Below are 20,458 nucleotides of genomic sequence, written 5' to 3'. Positions count from 1 at the left end.
ATGATGCAATAATTTGATTTTCAAACTACTTTTCAGTGACATATTATTTAATATAGTAATGGATTCTTGGCCTACAACAACTTGCTAATACAGCAGGCACTACTTTTCACCCCCACCAGAGGATACATAATATATAAACAAGCCCCTTGCTTGTAAATGTTGAACTCAAGTATAGCTATTTTTTAAACTATATATACCTTATATATATATTAAACTATATTTAATATATATATATATATATATATATATATATATATATATTTTTTTTTTTTTTTAAATAAGAAGGTTACATATCTGAGTGTGTGTATGGTGGCTGGGGGTTGAAATACAACTTAGTTCACCCAAAAAAATTTCTAGTAAGCATGGGCCAAACTTGATTATGACATTAGATATTCATGAAAAGAATAAAAATAATAAAATATACATACTACACACTGCATTTATATTATATTATAAGAAATGTTATTTGTATTGCATTATTAGGAGAGCCTTGGAAGTCATATATGACATCAAATTACTTTATTAACAGGTATCCTCGTCTTCATTAATTTTTCTAAAATTAAAGTATACTTCACTTTGAACGATAAAAACTTTTGATCTTTGGTACAGGTGAGTATGATATATTTTCCCTCCTCCTGAAAGAAACTTAGATTTTTAACCTAACTCAGAGAAACTAACTGTAGAACTCGCATGACATAACAGCAGTTGTCTGCTATATTCTTGTGTCACTTTTGTCTATGCAAGCTAGAGATTGCACTAATCTTTTTTTTTTTTTTAAGACTTATAACTCAAGGAGCTAAACAAGCTCATCTAAAGCAGGCTTATTGGTTGGATAGCAGGTATGTTATTCATGCAGCCAATCAGGACAGGATTCCAGACATCCTCCAAAAATAATAAAATGGAGACTGACTGTCAACAGCTGGCCGGGTTAGCAAACAATGAAACTATCTTTTTTTAGGACCTATAGAAAACATATCTGTTTCTCATTTAAGAGAAACATTGTTCTTGAGAAAACATACAGTTTTTTCTGTAGGACAAAGTTTTCAGATTATCTAACCCTCAGCCCATTCTCAAAACTGATATTATAGTACTAATGTATTATAGGTTTTACAACCTTTGTTGGATTGGATTGACATAAATAACAAGACAGGAGTGTACATTAAGGTGGTAGTTAATCCTGTCTGCAAAGTCTAAATGTCTTTTCCTGTCTGTGAACTGCACGTATTTCTGACCATATTGTCTATCTTGCAAAATGAAAAACCTAAGTTTCTGAGAGGAAAAACATTCCACATCTATATGAGACTGGATACCTCACCTTCATTTGAAAAGCTGTTGAAAAGGTTTTTCATGTCTTAGACAGGACCGAAATCCAACGCAGGTCTTTCGAACTAGAGGGACAATTGTTACTGTGAGTATGGAAGCTGTATGTTTTTTTTTTTTTTTTTTTGATTTATGTGAAAATAAAACTATATTCAAATTGCAATACTGGCATAAGTTTTTTTCTTTTTTTTTTAAATTCGAATAAAATATTTTGCCATTAGTAGGACCTATAGATAACATATCTATAGGGCAGACAGTTAACATTTACTGATTATTAAAAAATAAACTAGAAAGAAGCCATAATTTTTCAGTTTATATTCATCAATAATAGTCATGTTACATCCACCGGTCTAAAATCTAAAGGATCTTTTAATCTGGGAATTACAATTCCATACTGTTTTAGCTGTTCTAAATATCTTACAATGATGTTCAGTTCATTCTGCATATGTTCTAATGATTTATTTTTTTCTATCACTTTCATTTGCCACTTGGTAATTTCTTCTTTTAGATAACCAGTATCAGATTGCTTCAACTGAAACAATAATTTCTGGAGGTTCATTTCTCTTTTGCTGTGTCTATGTAAAAAAAGTCAAAGCAATTTCTGAATTAAAAATAGGTTGCCAGTGTATTCATTTATAACAAAACTATATTCTGCAAATTCACTGATAAAGATGTCATAAATCAGGATAGTTTAAATACAATAAGTGAAAATTTAGATATTCAAATATTATTATTATTAACATCAAACCACCATGGGGTTCAAAGGACTCACTACAGTCCACATACTCATGCAAAAAAAAAAAAAAAAATCTTTCAAGCAATGCACTCAATTCATCAACTACTCTCCATGCAAGAAGACGATGCACTGCTTCCTACTTTGTGGCATTTCTATGTAATTGACCATTGTCTCTTTCAGCAAAACAATGCGTCGTGTCATAATGTAACTGCATGAATGTCACCACAGTTGACTGGCCTCCACAGAGCCCTGATCTCAACACCTTTGAACATCTTTAGGATCAAGGTCTATAATCTTAATAAGGTGAGCATCACTGTTTGTTCCTGACACTATGGTGTATGTTGACTTCTTTCAAATCAGTGTATATAGTATTACAATTGGAACAGAATATAATAAATTTAGTTTAATCCTTTATCCAAGTGTGAGCAAACAAAGTTTGCGCCTCTGCCTGGTATCTCAACTTGGGCCTGGCTCCCACTGAAGAGACCTCAATAAAGGTCGAAACTAGTCTGGGTAGTGGCCCTTCCCTTACTGCATAACATTAGACATATCCACAAGGAGATGTGTTTTGCATTATAGGAGATACTGAGATAGGAGTTGTTGGTATCTTGCTCCACCTTTGCAATGAGTTGCCCTGGTGTTGTACCACCTTACCCCAGTCCTGAAGATACTTTCAGGCACAAACTTTGTTTGCTCACACTTGAATAAAGGATTAAACTAAATTTATTATACTCTAACCAAGTGAAAAATAAACTTTCAACATTGGAACAGAATGTTAACAATACATAATTATTATATCATTAAGCATAGTGTAACATAAAGGAGACAAAATAATAATAATAATAAAAAGAAAGGGATGGGGAATAATGCAAACCACAATTTCCTCCAGATTAAGATAGTTTTATGCAGCCAATCCAATTTAAGTTCGATACAGAATCAAGATCTCAGAAACAAAAAATTACAATTGTGCAGTAGCTACATTAACTGTAATTTGTTCCAGTGGATTTCCTGGCTGGTTCAGGTGGCATGATCTATAACAACGTTTCTTAAACTTTTTGAGACCATGGCACCATACATAAAAATATTTATTTTGCAGGGAACCCTGTGACAATTGTCATAAAAAATTATCAGAAAGGAATTATAACAATGAATTGTTACTGCAAAATAGTTTAACCAAGAAACATATAATATAGTAAATAACAAATATGATGTCCGTGATCCCATAAGGGAATAACATTTTCGACTATACTTCAAAAAAGACGCAAGCGAGCATAAAGTAAAAAGGTTTCTATATAGCAGTGGTGTTCAACCTTATTTACTATGCGAGCTACTTTTCTATACAAAGTTATTCGGTGATCTACTTTTCTATACTAAGTTATTCGGTGATTTACTCTCTTATATAGATCACGTTCCCCCAACCTGATATCTTATTACGCACAACCATGCAGTAAATGTGCTCACTCACTTCGGAGGACCAACTCTCCCAGCCCTAAAAATTTAAAGAAACTAAAAACTTTATTCGTGTATTTAAAAATTTATTTATCACTTTTAATTATTTTAATACAACAAATAAAATAAATATATTGGAATAAAATGTTTATTTCTCTATTTTGGAAAACCAAAGTTAGAAAAAACAATTAATGTAAAATTTGGCATTGTTTGGACCTCGCAATATTTCATAGTCAGGTTGATATGAAGAAGTGGCATCGCAGACAATCATCCAAATATTCATTTGTAATTTGCATTCTTAATTTATTTTTTATGATGTTCATATTTGAAAAAGGAGATTCTGACAAGTATGTTGATCCGAAACACGACAGAATTTTTCGCACAATATCAGTTAATATTGGAAATATTTTGTGTGTATACTTCCAAACGACTTCATTGTTTATTGATTTTAAATGTAAACTATTCTGAATGTTTATTATCTAAAGTTCTACTTCAGCTTGGTTAGTGGGCTGTTTGATATAACAGCCCACTAATTTTATTTGAAATTTCTGTGATGTTCAAGTTTTCTTGAAATGGATTATTCATAAAAGATACAATGGATTATTCATAAAAGATACAATCATTTCAGTTTTATTAAAATCTTTAAATCTTGAATTTATTTCTTCCTCAACTAAGTCTATTTCACAAATAAATTCTTTTAAATCACAGCGAAGCATTTCTTGATTTTGTTCAAAAAATTTTAATAAATATGGGAGATGTCTAAATTCGAGGCAATTTATATTTTTCTTTAATAAAAGTAAGTATTGTTGGAAACTTTTTATTGAACTTAACATCTCAATTAAATTTTTATCTCTACCTTGTAACTCTAAATTTAAATTGCTTAATTTCGTACAGAAATCTACTAAAAATGATAAGCGTAACAACCATCTTTTATCACTCAATTGTGGATAAATATCTCCTTTTTCATCAAGAAAATTTTTTATATCTTTAATTAATACAAGAAATCTTTCTAAAAATTGACTTCTGCTGAGCCAGTGAACATTATTGTACAATAGAAGTTCCCTATCATCATCTGCCTGTAATTTAAATAACCGCCATTGCAGGGCTTTTCCTCGAAAAGAATTTACGATTTTAAATGTAATATCCTAAACATCTTTTGTGTTTAATCTTTTACTATACAGTACTTGTTGTGGATAATACAGTGGTATGTTAAAATATCCAGATATTTGTCATCGTTTTTACATAATGAAATGAAGCCTGATTTATTACATATCATTGCAGGAGAACCATCAGTAGTAATAGACACAAGTTTAAAAAGCGGAAGTTTGTGTTGTTTCACAAATTCATCAAATGCCGAAAAAATGTCTTCTCCTCTAGTCCTTCCCGATAATGGTACAATTTTCAAAAGTTCTTCTTTACTTGAATAATCTTGAAATTCCATGCGAATAAATACGATTAACTGAGCAGTATCAGTGAAGTCGTTTGATTCATCAAATTGTAATGAAAACGCAACACACTGGTGAATGTCTGACATTAACTGAGCATTCAGATCAGCACTTAAAATTTCAACTCTTCTCATAACAGTTGTTCTGGAAAGTTGTAAATCTTTAATATTCGAAATGATTTCATTTTTATTTTTAAAATCAGAAAATAAAGATTCTGCTGCTGCAAGAAACGATTCTTTTATTAACTCTCCATCAGTAAAAGGCTTTTTTGCTTTTGCTAATAAATGGCACACTTTCAAAGATGCAATAGTGGCTGATATTGGTTTATTTATTACTTTCAAAATCATATTTTGTTGTCCAGAAAGTCCTGCCTTTAAATTTATAATTTTTGATTCACGTATTTCAGAATTTTGGGGAAAATCTTCATTATATTTTGGTAACAATTGAAAATGTCTCTCAATATTACGATTTTTGGAATTGCTACAGATGAATTACAAATGAAACAACAACAACACTTTCCATTTACCATTGTAAAGAAATAATCCATTTCCCATTCCTTGTGAAAATGATACGTCTTCGATTTCTTTAATACACTCATGATTATCTCAAATAAAAAAAAACAACAACTTTTAAATATTTTATTAAAATAAAAAATGTTTAAAACTTATCAATTAGCAAACAAAGTAATGGTAAATCCAACGATAAATTTAGAGCAACTAAAACTCAACTGAAATTCTAACAGTGGGTAGTGGGAGGTGTGTGATGTAGTTATGAGTAAACACGATTACAAACGAAATGCATACGATGTGCTTTGCTTATAATTTTATTTACTCGGCTCGCTGTTTTGACTTCCACTGATCCAAATTAATTCATTTACCCGGACCTTATAAGAAAATTACTGATTTGAAAATTTTAACGAAACATAAATAAACAATAGCAATACACTTAAAGAGAAGAATTAAAAACTAATACAAAATAATGATAAATAAAATATTATGTTTTCAGTTTTAATTAAATTTGTAAGTAAGGAGGAATAAACAAGAGATCGACCAAAAATCACTCCGTGATTGACCTGTCGATCACGATCGACGGGTTGAACACCACTACTATATAGGAACAATGCATGATGCACAGTGGCAACAGAGAATTCAGCACAACCGGCATGTGTCTTCAACAGTTCCTCTGTTGATTTTGTGTTTGAGAAATAGGTTATTTGTGTATATATCATTAAATATTTTGCAATATTTTGTGCAACATGGCCCTATATGCTCAATCAAAAAACCTAGTGAAGAATCACAGAAAAAGAGGTCAGCAATTGATCTTGAAACGAAGTTCCAAGTTATAAAGCAACATGAAGCTGGTAAGCCTGTTAATGTGAACACACATGATTTCGGATGGTCTTATTCTGCAGTGACGACCGTTTTGAAAAATAAGGATAAAATTAGGAATTACAGATATATTAACACAAGAATATTTTAATATTTGTCAAATATTTCAGTCTGAAACTAACAGATTATCTTCAGTGGCTACATAGGAACAGTTTTTAACAAGGTAAAATACCAACAATTGATCATTCAAAAGTAGAACGAGCCACATGATGTTACATTGCTAAGCATTAAAGAGAGGAAAAATTTCATCCCCACTGTGTAACAATCTCCCACCTGCTATGTTTCCCAAGGAATACAATTTAAAGTCATTCAAATTAAATATAAACAAATTCCTCCTTTCCCAATCCACTACCCATACATGGTACTAATGTACTAGAGGTTGACCAACCAACCTCCTGTGTATGGACTCAACATAAAAAAAAAAAAAAATAAATAACCAAGTGGAAAAACTTCCAACAACTATCTCTAATCCAGAGTATTTTAATAATAAGGAAAGACACCTTTTAGTTACTCCTATATGAAAAAATGACTTCTGCATTACTCCAACATTGGTATCACCTCTGGGTCTGGCTCCCATTAATGAGACCTCAATAAAGGTCAAAACAGGTCTGGGTAGTGACCCCCCCCCCCTCTCATAATGCATATCATTATAGATATCCATAAGGATATGTGCTTTGCATTATGGGATACTAAAGCTAATGATGTGAAGTCATTAGCTTCTATATACAAGTCACCCCAGTCCTGAAAACACTTCAGGTGCAAACTTTGTTTGTTTACACTTGGACTCGATCGGTGTCGAGGCTAGCTGGTGAACGGACGTACTATCGGAGAGCTCCTGAGAGATTTGTGTTTTTTTTTGATTTATTGGTGTTTTGGATTCAAGTTAATGGACTTAAGTGTTTAATTTTGGTATATTATTGTAGCTTTATTAGCGTGGTTAGTGTACTAAAGTGTTTTATAATATAATCTATGTCGGGAAGTCGCCGCTAGATGAATTCGTAATGTGTAGTGTTTGTGCAAGCTCCAGATAAGATAAGTATCATTTTCAGTTATCGATACAAATTACTTAATATTGTGTAATTTTGTTTTGTTTGCCTTGCGTATTTTAGTGCGTCTATTTTTGGTGTGTTATAACGTATAATTTGACAAAACACGTTACAGATAATTATGGCACCTGTGCGAAGGAAAATGGCAGCCAGTAATGAAGGTTCGCCATCGTTATCAAAGAACGGTAGCATAAAAGAAATGAGTCAGTGTACTAGCTGTGAAATGTACGCTTTGCGGAGTGCGGTCGGCGTGTGGTTAGATGATAATAAAGGATTGAATGTGTGTAGAAAATGTAGGGAGAATGCGGAATTGAAGTGTATTTCGGATCGTGAGTGTGATATTTTCGTCAACCTTCAGAATGAAGGAAATAGGGATATGACAAGTAACGGCAAGGTTGTACATGAAAATTGTGAGAGTGTGAATGTAGAAAGTGTGAATGATAGTATAAATGGTTTCTCAGAGAACAAAAAAGATGAGATAGATGCATTGAGTGAGATCGCGTTGTTGAATAGTGCGATAGAAAGAGCAAAACAGCAGCTAGAGTGCATGAACAAAAGTAGACTGAATGAACCAACCAATAATAAAAGGTATGACAGGAAAAATAGACGTATGAATGTGAACATGAACAAAATGAAGGATAGAGTGCTGTATGGAGACTCGTTAGTACGAGGTGTGTTAGTAGAGGATTTGACAAAATCGTACCAACCTGGTGCGACCATAAAGGACGTAACTGCATCTATTAGAGAGCAAAAGGAAAGGGTGAAAGAAATGATTGTTGTGGCAGGTACGAATGATTTGAAAGGAGATAAAATGGAAATGATAGAAGACCTGAATGAATTGTTTGAGGTAGCAAAAGAAAAGAGTGAGAGAGTTAGAATGATTAGTCTTTTGCCACGGTATGACAGTGAAATGTTTAAAAGGAGGGCTATAATTGCAAATGACTTTATGCGTGGGTTATGTATGACGAGTGGTGTGGAATTTGTGGATGTGTGGAGTGAGTTTGATGGGCGAAAGGATCTATATAAGATGGATGGCTTGCATTTGAATGGTTACGGTGTAAGAAGACTTGAGAAAGTGTTGCTGAATGTAGTGGATGTGCAAATTCAGGGAAACTAGATTTGTTAGGGGGGGGAGTAGAGATACAGTCCTTATGGAGGCAGTTGAATGTAAGAATGAATATAATATGCCAGAGCAAATAAGGACAACAAATCTGAGTGGGATAGTTAATATAAGGCATCAAGGTAGGGTTGGGGCTAATGGGGGTCTTAAATTCATGTACACTAATACTAGGAGTATTAGGAACAAGAAGGAAGAGTTTTTGGCCATGGTTGGCACTTCCAGACCACAGGTTATTGGTATTAGTGAAACATGGCTGACTGTAGATGATATAACTAGTGGGATTGAATGTGATGGGTATAGTGTGTTCAGAAATGACAGAGAGAATAAAATGGGGGGAGGAGTATTGTTGATGATAGCTGATGAGCTCCAGCGAAGGAGAATAGAAGTTGAATTGCAGGATAGAGAAAAGAGCACATTTGAGGCCATTTGGTGTGAGATTGTGGCTAGCAGAACTAAATATACAATTGGGTGCTGCTATAGACCAGGTGATGGAAAAGATGGTGGTGACAGTATGCACAAGCAAATAGAAGAAATGGGTGGAAGGAGGGTGATTATTATGGGAGATTTCAACTATGGTCGCATTGATTGGAGTGAGGAGAGGACACACGGGAGGAAGGAACTGGATTTTATGCGGTTATTAAGGGATAACTATCTGCGACAGCATGTAATGGAAAATACTAGGGGTCAGAGAGTGCTTGACCTAGTAATTACATCTGAGGATTTGGCTGTAACAAATATGACCACATTGCCACCAATCGGTGAGAGTGATCATAGGGTCTTAACTTGGGAGGTGGCTAAAGGTGCAGAATTTTCAATTAAGACAAGGTACATGTGGAATTATCGGGCTGGAAAGTATGACAAGCTTAGGAGTTTGATTGGTTCAGTGCCATGGCATGTACAACTGCAAGGACTAGAAGTTGATAGTGCATGGGAGGTAGTTAAGAAGTGCTTGCATGAAGCAATGGCTGACTGTATACCTAGAGTCCGAATAATAAATCAAGTAGGGGTTAAATGGATGAATAACACCATTAAGCTTGAGTTGCAAAAAAAGAAACAACTATGGAGGGAATTTAAGGAGAAGGGTGACCGGCAGGCACATGAATGGTATAAAGCGCAGGCCAGAAGGGTGACGAGTGTGGTAAGAAAAGCAAAAAAGGATTACGAAAGAACATTGGCCATGCAGGCTAAAGAGAATCCTAAACAGTTTTTTAGATATGTAGCAAGTAAAAGGAAAAATGTACATGGCAGATTGATTTTAAAGAATGCCGATGGTAGGGAGGTAACTGAATCAGTTGAGATAGTTGAGTTACTGAGTGAGCACTTTGCAAAAGTATATCATCCAGGTGGTGACTTTGCAGAAACGAATAAACCAGTAGATTATACGGGAATTGTGGTTAATGAAGTGGAGGTGAGTAGTCTATTGCATAACCTCAATGTCAATACATCTGTGGGATTGGATGGTATACCAGCTCGTGTTGTACGAGAAGCAGCTAAAGAATTGTCAGTATCCTTGACCATTTTGTTTAATTTGAGTCTCGGGTCTGGGTTAGTCCCGAGCGGGTGGAAAGAGGGGAAATTAGTTCCACTGCATAAAGGTGGTTCCAAGACTGCTGTTGTAAATTACCGATCGATTAGCATATCAGGAATCATTGTCAAGGTCTTAGAGAAAATAGTAGAGGAAAATACAGGATTGGATAGAAGAAAATGGGATACTGTATCGGGGACAGCATGGTTTTGTGAAGGGTAGGTCATGCCTCAGTAACTTGCTCATGTATTATAACACAGTGACGGCTGAACTGGATAAGGGTAATGGGTTTACGGTGATTCTACTGGACCTTGCCAAGGCCTTTGACAGGATTCCACATGGAATTCTAATCAGTAAATTGCAGCATATGGGAATGGACATAGGGTTGGTGAGATGGATAGGAGGGTGGTTGACGGAGAGATATCAAAGAGTGGTTTACTCGGGAGTAGAGTCCACAAGACGGCCTGTGACTAGTGGTGGGCCACAAGGATCTGTTCTTGGACCACTGCTGTTTAATTTGTTCATAAATGATATAGGAAATGATCTGAGAGGAACAGTTCATTTGTTTGCGGATGATGCGAAGTTGGGTAGGGCAATAGTCAATGCAGATGACGTCAAAATTTTGCAGGATGATTTGGATAGATTGGAGGTCTGGGCTAAGGAGAATGGATGTCAGTTTAATGTGGCAAAATGTAAGGTTATGCATTTTTGGGTGAAAAGATTGGCGGCAGTTTACTGCATTGGTGGAACCATGCTCCAGGAAATTGATGAGGCACGAGATTTAGGAGTGTTGGTAGATAAGGAATTGAAATTTAGGGGACACATTGCAAAAGTGACCAAAACAGCTCATCAAATCACTTGGTTGCTGAAGAATACGTTGACAAGCAGAGACAAGCAGGTTATTGTTCCTCTGTATCGAGCCTTGATAAGACCCCATCTAGACTACTGTGCTCAGATTTGGTCACCTAGGTTTCTTCTTGATGGGGAGGAGGTGGAGAGGATCCAGAGGCGAGTGACCAAGATGATAGCAGGTCTGTGGAATGAACCGTATGAGAACAGGTTGAGGATTTGTGGGTTGCAAAAATTGGTTGATAGGCGGAGAAGGGGAGATATGATTGAGACATTCAAATTACTGAATGGTTTCTATAAAATTAATTCAGAAGATATTTTTGAGAACAGGGCTGGTTGTGGGAGGACTAGGGGACATCCATGGAAACTGGGCAAAAGTGTGGTTAGTAAAGGTGTTAGAGCTGGGTTCTTTACTTTTAGAGTAGTGAATGAGTGGAATGCGCTCCCTGAGTCTGTGGTGGATGCTGTGACAGTGAATGAGTTTAAGGCGAGGTATGATAGATACTGTATGAATGTCAAATAGTTGTGATGAATATGATTTGGGGCCTCCCTCGATGAGTCTAATGACTCCCTGGAGTTGCCCGTAATAATAATAATAATAATAATAATAATAAAGGATTAAACCAATATATAATTTCTTGGTATCTTTAATTTATTCTATTTTATCCTTGATGAATGGCAAATAAAAACAAGTGTCATCATCATCACTTGGACACACAGATTACAATAGGAAACTACTACTCAAGATCATGCTTGCATATACAGATACATCAGCCCAGACCTTGCTAAAATTTTTTAGGATACAAGAAATTAATTTCTTGTATGATATCCTGTATGATACAAGGATATCATATAAGAAATTTAGAATACAAAAAGTCATCCTCCTGAGATTCATAACAGGATACCTATAGTGCAGTGTTTCTTAGGTGGTTCATGACGATGGGACAGGTGGTCCGGAGGCAGAACTCAAATTAATTAAATAAATATATATTTTTTTGTTATCTAAACAAATTAAAATTGAATAAGTAAAAATTATTGAAATCAAATGGAGACTTTAAAAACAACAACAATAAATAGCGCCAGAATGTTCAAAGGCAGAAGCAATAAAACTATATTGTCGTTCACTTCATCCCTCTTTTATTACTCCTCATTCTGGCACTACAATAATTTGTAGTGGCAGAATGATGAATAATAAGAGGTGTGAAGTGAACAACAATATAGTTTTATTGTTTCCACCTTCCCTTGCTGTTTTGTCAGATTTGAAGTGAACATGTGTTATCCACATTTCAACCAATTGCTTGTTGTTTATTGATTTTTATTACTGAAGGTTTTCCTCATTCAACCAAGGCTCATTATACCTTCAGAAGTGTAAATGATACTTGGACAAAGTGAGTCATGAGTTAATTAACCCCAGTATTTATATTATTATCAACATTTGACATCATGAGTCAGAGACTCATCGTGGGAGGTACTCACTATTGCATATAATGCTCATCCAGCCGCGTCTTAAACTGCTTGAAAAGGAATTCTCACTCCTTTGCTCACACCCTCCTTATACAGTTTCCAGCAAAGGCCTCTTGTTCTACTCCCCAATCCCATTCTATGAAAAATCTCTTCCGCGTCTACCTGATAACAACCCCTGACCAGCTTATATCTCAATCATATCCCCCTCTTCCTCCTATTCATGAGGCTCTGCAACTTACATTCTCTCAATCTGTCCTCTTGCTCCACATTCCAAAGACCACTGACTACCTTTGTGAATCTTCTCTGTACCCTTTCCAACATATCCTTGTCACCATGAAACCCTGGCGATCAAATCTGTGCACAATAATCCATATGAGGCCTGATCAAGGCCTTATACAATGGAATCATAATCTCTCTATTTCTGCATGTCAGGGTTCTCCGCATCATTGCCATTATTCGATGTTATGTCTTCACAACTTGTGCAATGTGGCCCTGAATTTCAGGTCCTTGTCCACCATCACTCCTAGATCTCTCATCTCCTCTACTTCTGTTAAAGTTTCCCCACCAAGTGTATAGTTTGCATCCCATTGTTGCTTACCAAATCTCAAAACTTTACGCTTGGCAACAATGAACTGATAGTTCCACTTACCTGCCCATTCATGCAATGCTCTTTAAAACATCAGCCTGATTGTGCATTGCTCTGCCCAGTTTTACATCATCTGCAAACAGCTAGATATCGGAGTGTAATCTAGCTCGCCTCCTTGTGGTGCACCCTGGGTAACGCTAATTGAGCTAGAGCGATTTGGCAGCCAGTCTAACAATTAGTTCTCCTGGCTAAGGCATGCAGTCAAACAATACTGATTTTTCTAATTTTATTGATGATGCTGACAAAAAACTGGGATTTAGCCTTAAGATGTGTCAACTGAATGTCGAGGGAATTAACAGAGCAAAATGTGACTATCTCTGCAAAATACTACAAGAAAATAACATTGACGTTGTGCTTCTTCAAGAAACACATGCTGAAAATGAAGACGACCTTAATAGAAGAGGAAAAATAACTGGTTACACTCTGATTGGTGCTACATACCACCGGAATTATGGCATTGCAATATATATCAAGGATGATATAGAAAATGCTTCTGTTCTGACAACGAGATGTGATAACGATACCCATCTTGTGAGTGTGAAAATTCACAACATAACAATAGTCAATGTCTATAAACCTCCTTTAACATCATGGTCTATAGATGTGATACCTACTTATCAACATCCAACAGTATGGATTGGTAATTTTAATAGTCATCATGAAGAATGGAAGTACCGTGATAACAACGACTGCGGGACTACCCTCATTCAATGGGCAAAAATAAATAATATACACCTTGTATTTGATGCCAAAGATAGAAACACCTTTAGATCATCAGCATGGCAAACAGAGTCTAATCCAGACTTATGTTTTGTTTCAATAAACACAGAAGGGCAAACATTACCAGCAAAACGATATGTACTTTCTAACTTCCCACACAGTCAACATCGACCGGTGTTACTGAAAATTGGTATGACACTACCTATAGCAAGATACTTTCCACGATCCATTGGAATTTTAAAAAAGCAAATTGGAGAAATTTTGCGAATGAATTGGATAAATGCGTTCGGTGGATACCTGCTAGAGTTGCAGAGTACAAGAGATTTGTAGGAGCAATCATATCAACTGCGAAAAAATATATCCCTAGAGGTTACAGAAAAGATTATGCCCCTGGATGGAATGAAGAGAGTGAAAATCTCTATAGAGAGTTCCTGAAAAGTGAAGATCCTGAAATAGCAGATGAATTACTACATAGCTGAACTCATCTCGAAAAACAAAATGGATTGATACGGTTGAAAACCTTGACTTCAAACGATCAAGTAGAAAAGCTTGGAATCTTCTCCAACAACTATCCACAACTAATCTACCTAAAAGAAAAAGCACAATCATCTCTCCTGAGAAAATAGCTAATCAAATCGTTAATATGTCAAGAGCACCTAGGGACTGTGAACATACCAAGAAAGTTAAGAAAGAACTTAGAGCTTTAAAAATAAATGCCCCTGCTTTCTCACAATATGCCTCAATCTTCACTATAGATGAAGTAAGAGCCGTCATAAAAGATATCAAAGTAGGCAAGGTCCCAGGCTTTGATGGTGTCCATCCTGAATTTCTGATTAATAGCAGGCCAAATACTATAAAATGGCTCTGTGAATTCTTTTCTGATATATTATTGACTGGCCGACTACCTGGCCAGTTTAAGAAGTCAAAAATAGTTGCTATTCTTAAACCTGGAAAACTACCCCAGGAGGCAAAAAGTTACAGACCTATTGCTTTATTGAGTTGCACCTATAAAATGTTAGAGCGCCTTCTGTACAACAGATTGTCCACACCAATTATGCAGCATGTCCCGATTGAACAAGCTGGTTTTAGAGAAAAACGTGGTTGCTGTGATCAAGTGAGTGCTCACTTTAACATCATACATAGAAGCTGGATTTCAGAAGCAAGAAAAAACATCAGCTGTCTTCTTGGACCTAACAGCAGCCTATGATACAGTATGGCGTGAAGGTCTTATATACAATTTTCTTAGCACTGTCCCATGTAAACGGACTGCACACTTAATTTCCTCCATGCTCACTGAACGTTTCTTTCAAGTTATATTAGGAAATAAAATGTCCCGACAATGAAAACTTAATAATGGTCTTCACAAGGGTCAGTATTGGCACCCTTACTTTATAACCTATACACATATGACTTGCATGCTACCATCTCACACAAGTTCTGTTATGCTGATGACACTGTAATTGCCATTCGACACAAAAACATGAGTCAGGCTGAAGACGTACTTACAAAAGATCTGAAAACTATAGGTGAATATTATAAAAAATGGAGGCTCCAGCTCAATCCAGACAAAACACAAGACGTATCAAGCTTTCACCTTAATAATCACATGGCAGATGTCACTTGGCATATCTTCTTTGAAGGATGTTTACTACGACACAATAAGTTTCCAAAGTACTTGGGTGTTACCCTAGACCGCACGCTCTCTTACAAGCAACACCTAACAAACGTTTCTGCTAAGTTAAGAACCCGTAACAACATAATACAAAAACTAATAGGCACGACATGGGGAGCAACAGCCGATAATCTGCGGATTACTGCTCTTGGTCTAGTTTTCTCTGTTGCCGAATATTGCTCACCAGTGTGGCTAAATAGCACACATGGTAAACTTGTTGATAGCCAACTAAATAATACAATGAGACTGATTTCTGGCACAATTAAATCAACGCCCACACACTGGCTTCCAGCTCTTAGTAACATTGTTCCACCGAATCTGCGCAGGACTAAGGCTCTCTTACATGAGTATAAGAAAATCTTGGAAAAACACAGCCCTACCAATACATTTAGATCTCTGAGACTTAAGTGTATGATGATTGAGATCAAGACATCCACCACTACAATTAGCCCAACTACTACTACTACATTCTAACTTTGACTTGAAGCAAAAGTGGCAAGAACAGTGGGACAGCCATACAGATGACATCACAAAATTTTCTCTCAATGAATTACAAGAAAGTTTTGATGCTTGCTCACACCTCCCACGAAAATCCTGGACTCAGCTTAATAGAATACGAACTGGTCATGGTGTATGTGCAGACATGCTTTTTAAATGGGGTAAACGACCATCCCCGAATAGCGATTGTGGAGCTCAGAGACAAACTGTGAACCATATTGTGACTCAGTGTTATCTCAGAGCATATTCAGGAGACAAATTGGACTTTTTAAGTGCTACACCCGAAGCTATGAACTATCTGACCAATATGGATGTAACCTTTTAATTTTATTGGTTTTTAAAATGACTTTTGACTTTTAATTTTATATGTTACTAAAGTGTATTGTACTGCATGTTTTGATATTCATGCCATACGAATAAATAAATAAATAAGCTAGATATCACTAGTTAAACCCAACCCAATATCATCATCATCATCATCATCAAATTCCTGCCATGTACCCTCAAGGGGTGTACAGGATATGACAGTACAACATGGAAAAATTACATCATTACTAACTTCCTATCTACAATTTTCCTCCAAATCAGTCTGTTACTTGTCAAGACTCCAACATTATCAGATCTTATATTTCTATCGTCTAAGGCACTTTGTACCGTATCAATCCACCTATATCTTGGTCTTCCTCTGGGTCGTTTTCCAGCCGACCTGGCAGAGAACACTTGTTTTGCTAATCTTTCCTCTCCCATTCTATTTAAGTGACCATACCATCTGAGATTAGCTCTGCTAACACATTCCTGGATGCTGACAATGTCAAGTTCTTTCCTAATATCCTCATTTTTAATATGATATTGCCATTGATGCCATCTGTTCACGCCTCTAATCTTTCTCAGGACTCTCATATCTGCGGTCTCTAGTCTTTGGTCAAGTGTTTTACTTCTGACCCAGCTCTCAGATCCATAAGTTAAAATTGGTTTGAACACAGTCTTGTATACAGCTAATTTAGTGTTCCGACTAATTTCTTTCTTATTCCATATGAATTTATTCAGTTGACTTCCCACGATACCAGCTTTGCTGATTCTGTTGTCTATTTCTATATTTAGTTTACCATCTTCAGTAAAAATTGTGCCTAAGTAGCTGAAATGTTTTACTTGTTCCACAGGTTCCCCATTCACAACACAGTTGACATTTTCAATGATTCTGCCTATTTTCATTGTCTTTGTCTTTTTATTGCTGACCTTCATACCATATCTATTACAACAGCTATTCAATTTAGTCAAAGACTCTTGCAGACTTGTAGCGGATTTATTTAGAAGTATAACATCATCCGCATAAAGCAAAGAGCTGACATTAACATCTCCAATTTTGATATCAGGTTTAATACCACATTCCTTCATAATGTGATCCATATAGATAATGAATAACAGAGGGGATAATGTACATCCTTGTCTCACACCAGATTTAACATTAAACCATCTTCCTGTACTTCCTTCAATTCTAACTGCTGACTCACAACTCAAATAAAGACTAAGTATTGCTTGATATAATACCCAATATCATTAACATACAAATTGAACACCAATGGCCCCAAAACTGATCCCTGTGGTGCACCACTGGTGACCTTTCTCTTTTGAGATACTGCACTCTCACTGATCCAACACACAAGTCTGTTATCCAATTCCATCTGTTTAAATTTATCTGTTTCACTTTTGATAGACTGTCATGTGGCAGTCTATCAAAAGCCTTTGCAAAAGCCAAGTACACCACTGTATATGCATCCCCCTCTGTCCAAGTTATTAGTCACCTTGTTATAGTACATAAGTTAGTGAAACATGATCTTCCCCTTAAAAAATCCATGCTTATAACCACAGAGAATACTGCTGTTATCAACCCATTTCTGTATCCTACTTCTCACCAATCTCTCCAGGAACTTCACCACACTCCAGATATATAGAATGGCCTATAATTTGAAGCTACAGCCTTATCACCACCTTCATGCAGTGGAACAATTTTACCTTCCTTCTACTCCTTTGGAACCTGTGCTGTTGCTAAGCTCTTATTAAACAGGCAGGCCAATGTTACTATCAGTTCCCTGGAACATTCCCTTAATATATATATATGTGTGTGTGTGTGTGTGTGTGTATATTAAGGGAATTAAGGAAATAAAAATGTTTCCAAAAAATATTTATATAGTTTTCAGAAACGTTTTTTAATAATGGAAAAGTGGCTTTGAACTAGGCCTTGGAAAAGAAGAGCAAATGAAACAGGTGAAACCTAATTGATAAACGTGTTGTAAAGGCAAGTAAATCTGATACTATTAAAGTAGAAGAAACAAGCAGTTCAAAGAAAAAATACAATAGGAAATATAACAGTTCATATTTGGAATTTGGATTTACTTGGTGTAGAAATGAAAGTGAACAGAAACCTCAATGTGTTTTGTATTATGAAGTGTTGTTGAATGAGTGCATGAAACCTCCGAAACTCTGACATTTAGAAACTAAACATTGTGATGTGAAAAATAAGCAAATTTTGTGACATTAAATCATGGGAAAGATGTAGTTTCGGCAATGGGTTCGAATAATAGCCAGGCACTGGGTATTTTTCTCTTAAGTTTGTGCATAGTGATAGTATTTTTCTCTTAAGTTTGTGCATAGTGATTCGAATAATAGCCAGGCATTTTTCTCTTAAGTTTGTGCATAGTGATAGCAGGGAAACCTCATTCTGTCAGGGAAAATTTACCACTTCCAGCTATAAAAGATGTGGTAAAAACTATGGCAACAAGTTACTAAAAGATGTTGATTTGACTCATCTTTCAATAGCACAGTAGGTCACAGAATTAATGATATGGCAGGTGACGTAGAATCTCAGTTAATCAAAAGAGTTAAGAAAAGCTCTTATCATGCATTACAAATAGACGAGACTACTGATGTTACAGATGATGCACAGTTAATATACTACATAAGATATGTGCATGATAACAACATTCATGATGATATTCAGTTTTGTAGAACTTTGTCATTCCGAACAACTGGAGAAGAAATATTTCACGCTCTCAATATTTACATAATACACAAAGGGTGAAGATCCAGTGGGAAAAATGCATGGGCTTCAGTTCGGATGGAGCTCGCGCCCTTACAGGCAGGCATAGTTGGAGGTTGTCTCTATGGTCAAAGAAGTGGCTCCAGATATGAATTGGGTATATTGTTTATGAAACAATGTATGACATAGGGAAAGGTTGGCCTCCAAAGGAATGCCACCAGAATTTAAAACTGTGCTATACAATGCTGTAAAGCTAGTTAATTTTATTAAGGCTCGACCGTTAAATAACAGATTATTTTCAGTAGTCTGCGATGAAATGGGCAGTGAATATATACAACTTTTGCTTCATTCTGAAATTCGCTGGCTTTCCAGAGGCAACGTATTAACAAGATTATTTCAATTAAGGCACATGAAGTTTTATTTTATTTATTTTTTATGTTGGGCTCATACACAGGAGGTTGATTGGTCAACCTACAGTACATTAGTACCGTGTATGGGTGGTGGGTTAGGAAAGGAGGAATTTGTTTACATTTGATTTGAATGACTTTAAATTGTATTCCTTGGGAAACACAGCAGGTGGGAGACTGTTCCACAGTGCAGCAGTTGTAAGGATGAAGGAAGAGGAAAAGAAACTTGTTCTGCTTGTTTCTAGGTGTACTGTGAAGGGATGTTGTGCAGCAGCTGTATGTGTTCCAATGAGCTTATTACTGAGCGGAGGAATTATTGATGTTATTTCAGATGAGCATTTCCCATTGAAATATTTGTAGAATATACATACTGCAGAGACCATATGTCTGTGTGAAAGTGTGTGTGTGTGTGGGGGGGGGGGGGGGAGTTGGTAAGGGATGGATCGTTGATAAGTCTAATTGCTCTCCTCTGTATTGAGTCGAGCATTTTGAGAGAGAGCTTTTAGGGGGCCCACCCCATATGTGGGAGCAGTATTTAATAGCTGGGTGGATTTGTGATTTGTATAATGTTAATAGCTGTTCGGGGGGGGGGGGTGAAGTAACGCCTTGAGCGAAAGAGAAATCCTAGTTTTTTTTTGAGGCCGAGGATGCAATGGTTGTGATATGTTTATGCCAGGAGAGGTTTGATGTGAGGGTGATTCCAAGAAGCGAGATCTCAAACTGGTTCTTTTTTTATGGGAAATAGTACAGAACTGGGTTTTATTGGCGTTGAAATTTATGCAGTTATCCGAATCCCATTGTAGGATGGCTTGGAGATTGGAGTTGAGGGTGGTGGTTGATGTTCTGTAGGTTGAGGTGAGTTGTGTAGGGTAAGGCTTATCAAATGTGAGCGAGGAGTGTAGTGTGCTGTCATCTGCAAAACTGTGTATTGGGTTGGAGGTCAATTGCAGTAGGTCATTGATATATAGCAGGAAGAGGGTTGGTGAGAGGACAGAACCTTGTGGAACCCCAGCATTAATTGAATGGTGAGAGGATAGGGAACTGTCCACCATCACACACACAGTGTGCATCCAGACAGAAAGCTGGCAATTCAACTACAGAAGTTCTGGGTCAGACGAATGATGGTAGTTTGCCTA

The 20,458-nt window shown here is 36.2% G+C and overlaps 1 protein-coding gene across 1 annotated transcript in view; it reads right to left on the bottom strand.

The window, feature by feature from the left end:
• Positions 1 to 283: 283 nt before the first annotated feature.
• LOC150099359 (uncharacterized) overlaps positions 284 to 20,458 on the bottom strand; it is a 90,664-nt gene continuing 70,489 nt past the window's right edge. The window contains exon 8 of the mRNA XM_090404326.1: positions 284 to 1,895. Coding sequence (XP_090260452.1) covers positions 1,652 to 1,895 — 244 coding nt within the window. The 3' untranslated portion in view covers positions 284 to 1,651. The remainder of the gene's footprint in view (positions 1,896 to 20,458) is intronic.

Source organism: Typopeltis vanoorti, chromosome 14 (genome assembly GCF_054136105.1).
Source record: "Typopeltis vanoorti isolate ZY-2024b chromosome 14, IOZ_Tvanoo_1.0, whole genome shotgun sequence".
Classification (NCBI taxonomy): Eukaryota; Metazoa; Arthropoda; class Arachnida; order Uropygi; family Thelyphonidae; genus Typopeltis; species Typopeltis vanoorti.
This window is presented reverse-complemented; position numbering and strand designations above follow the sequence as displayed.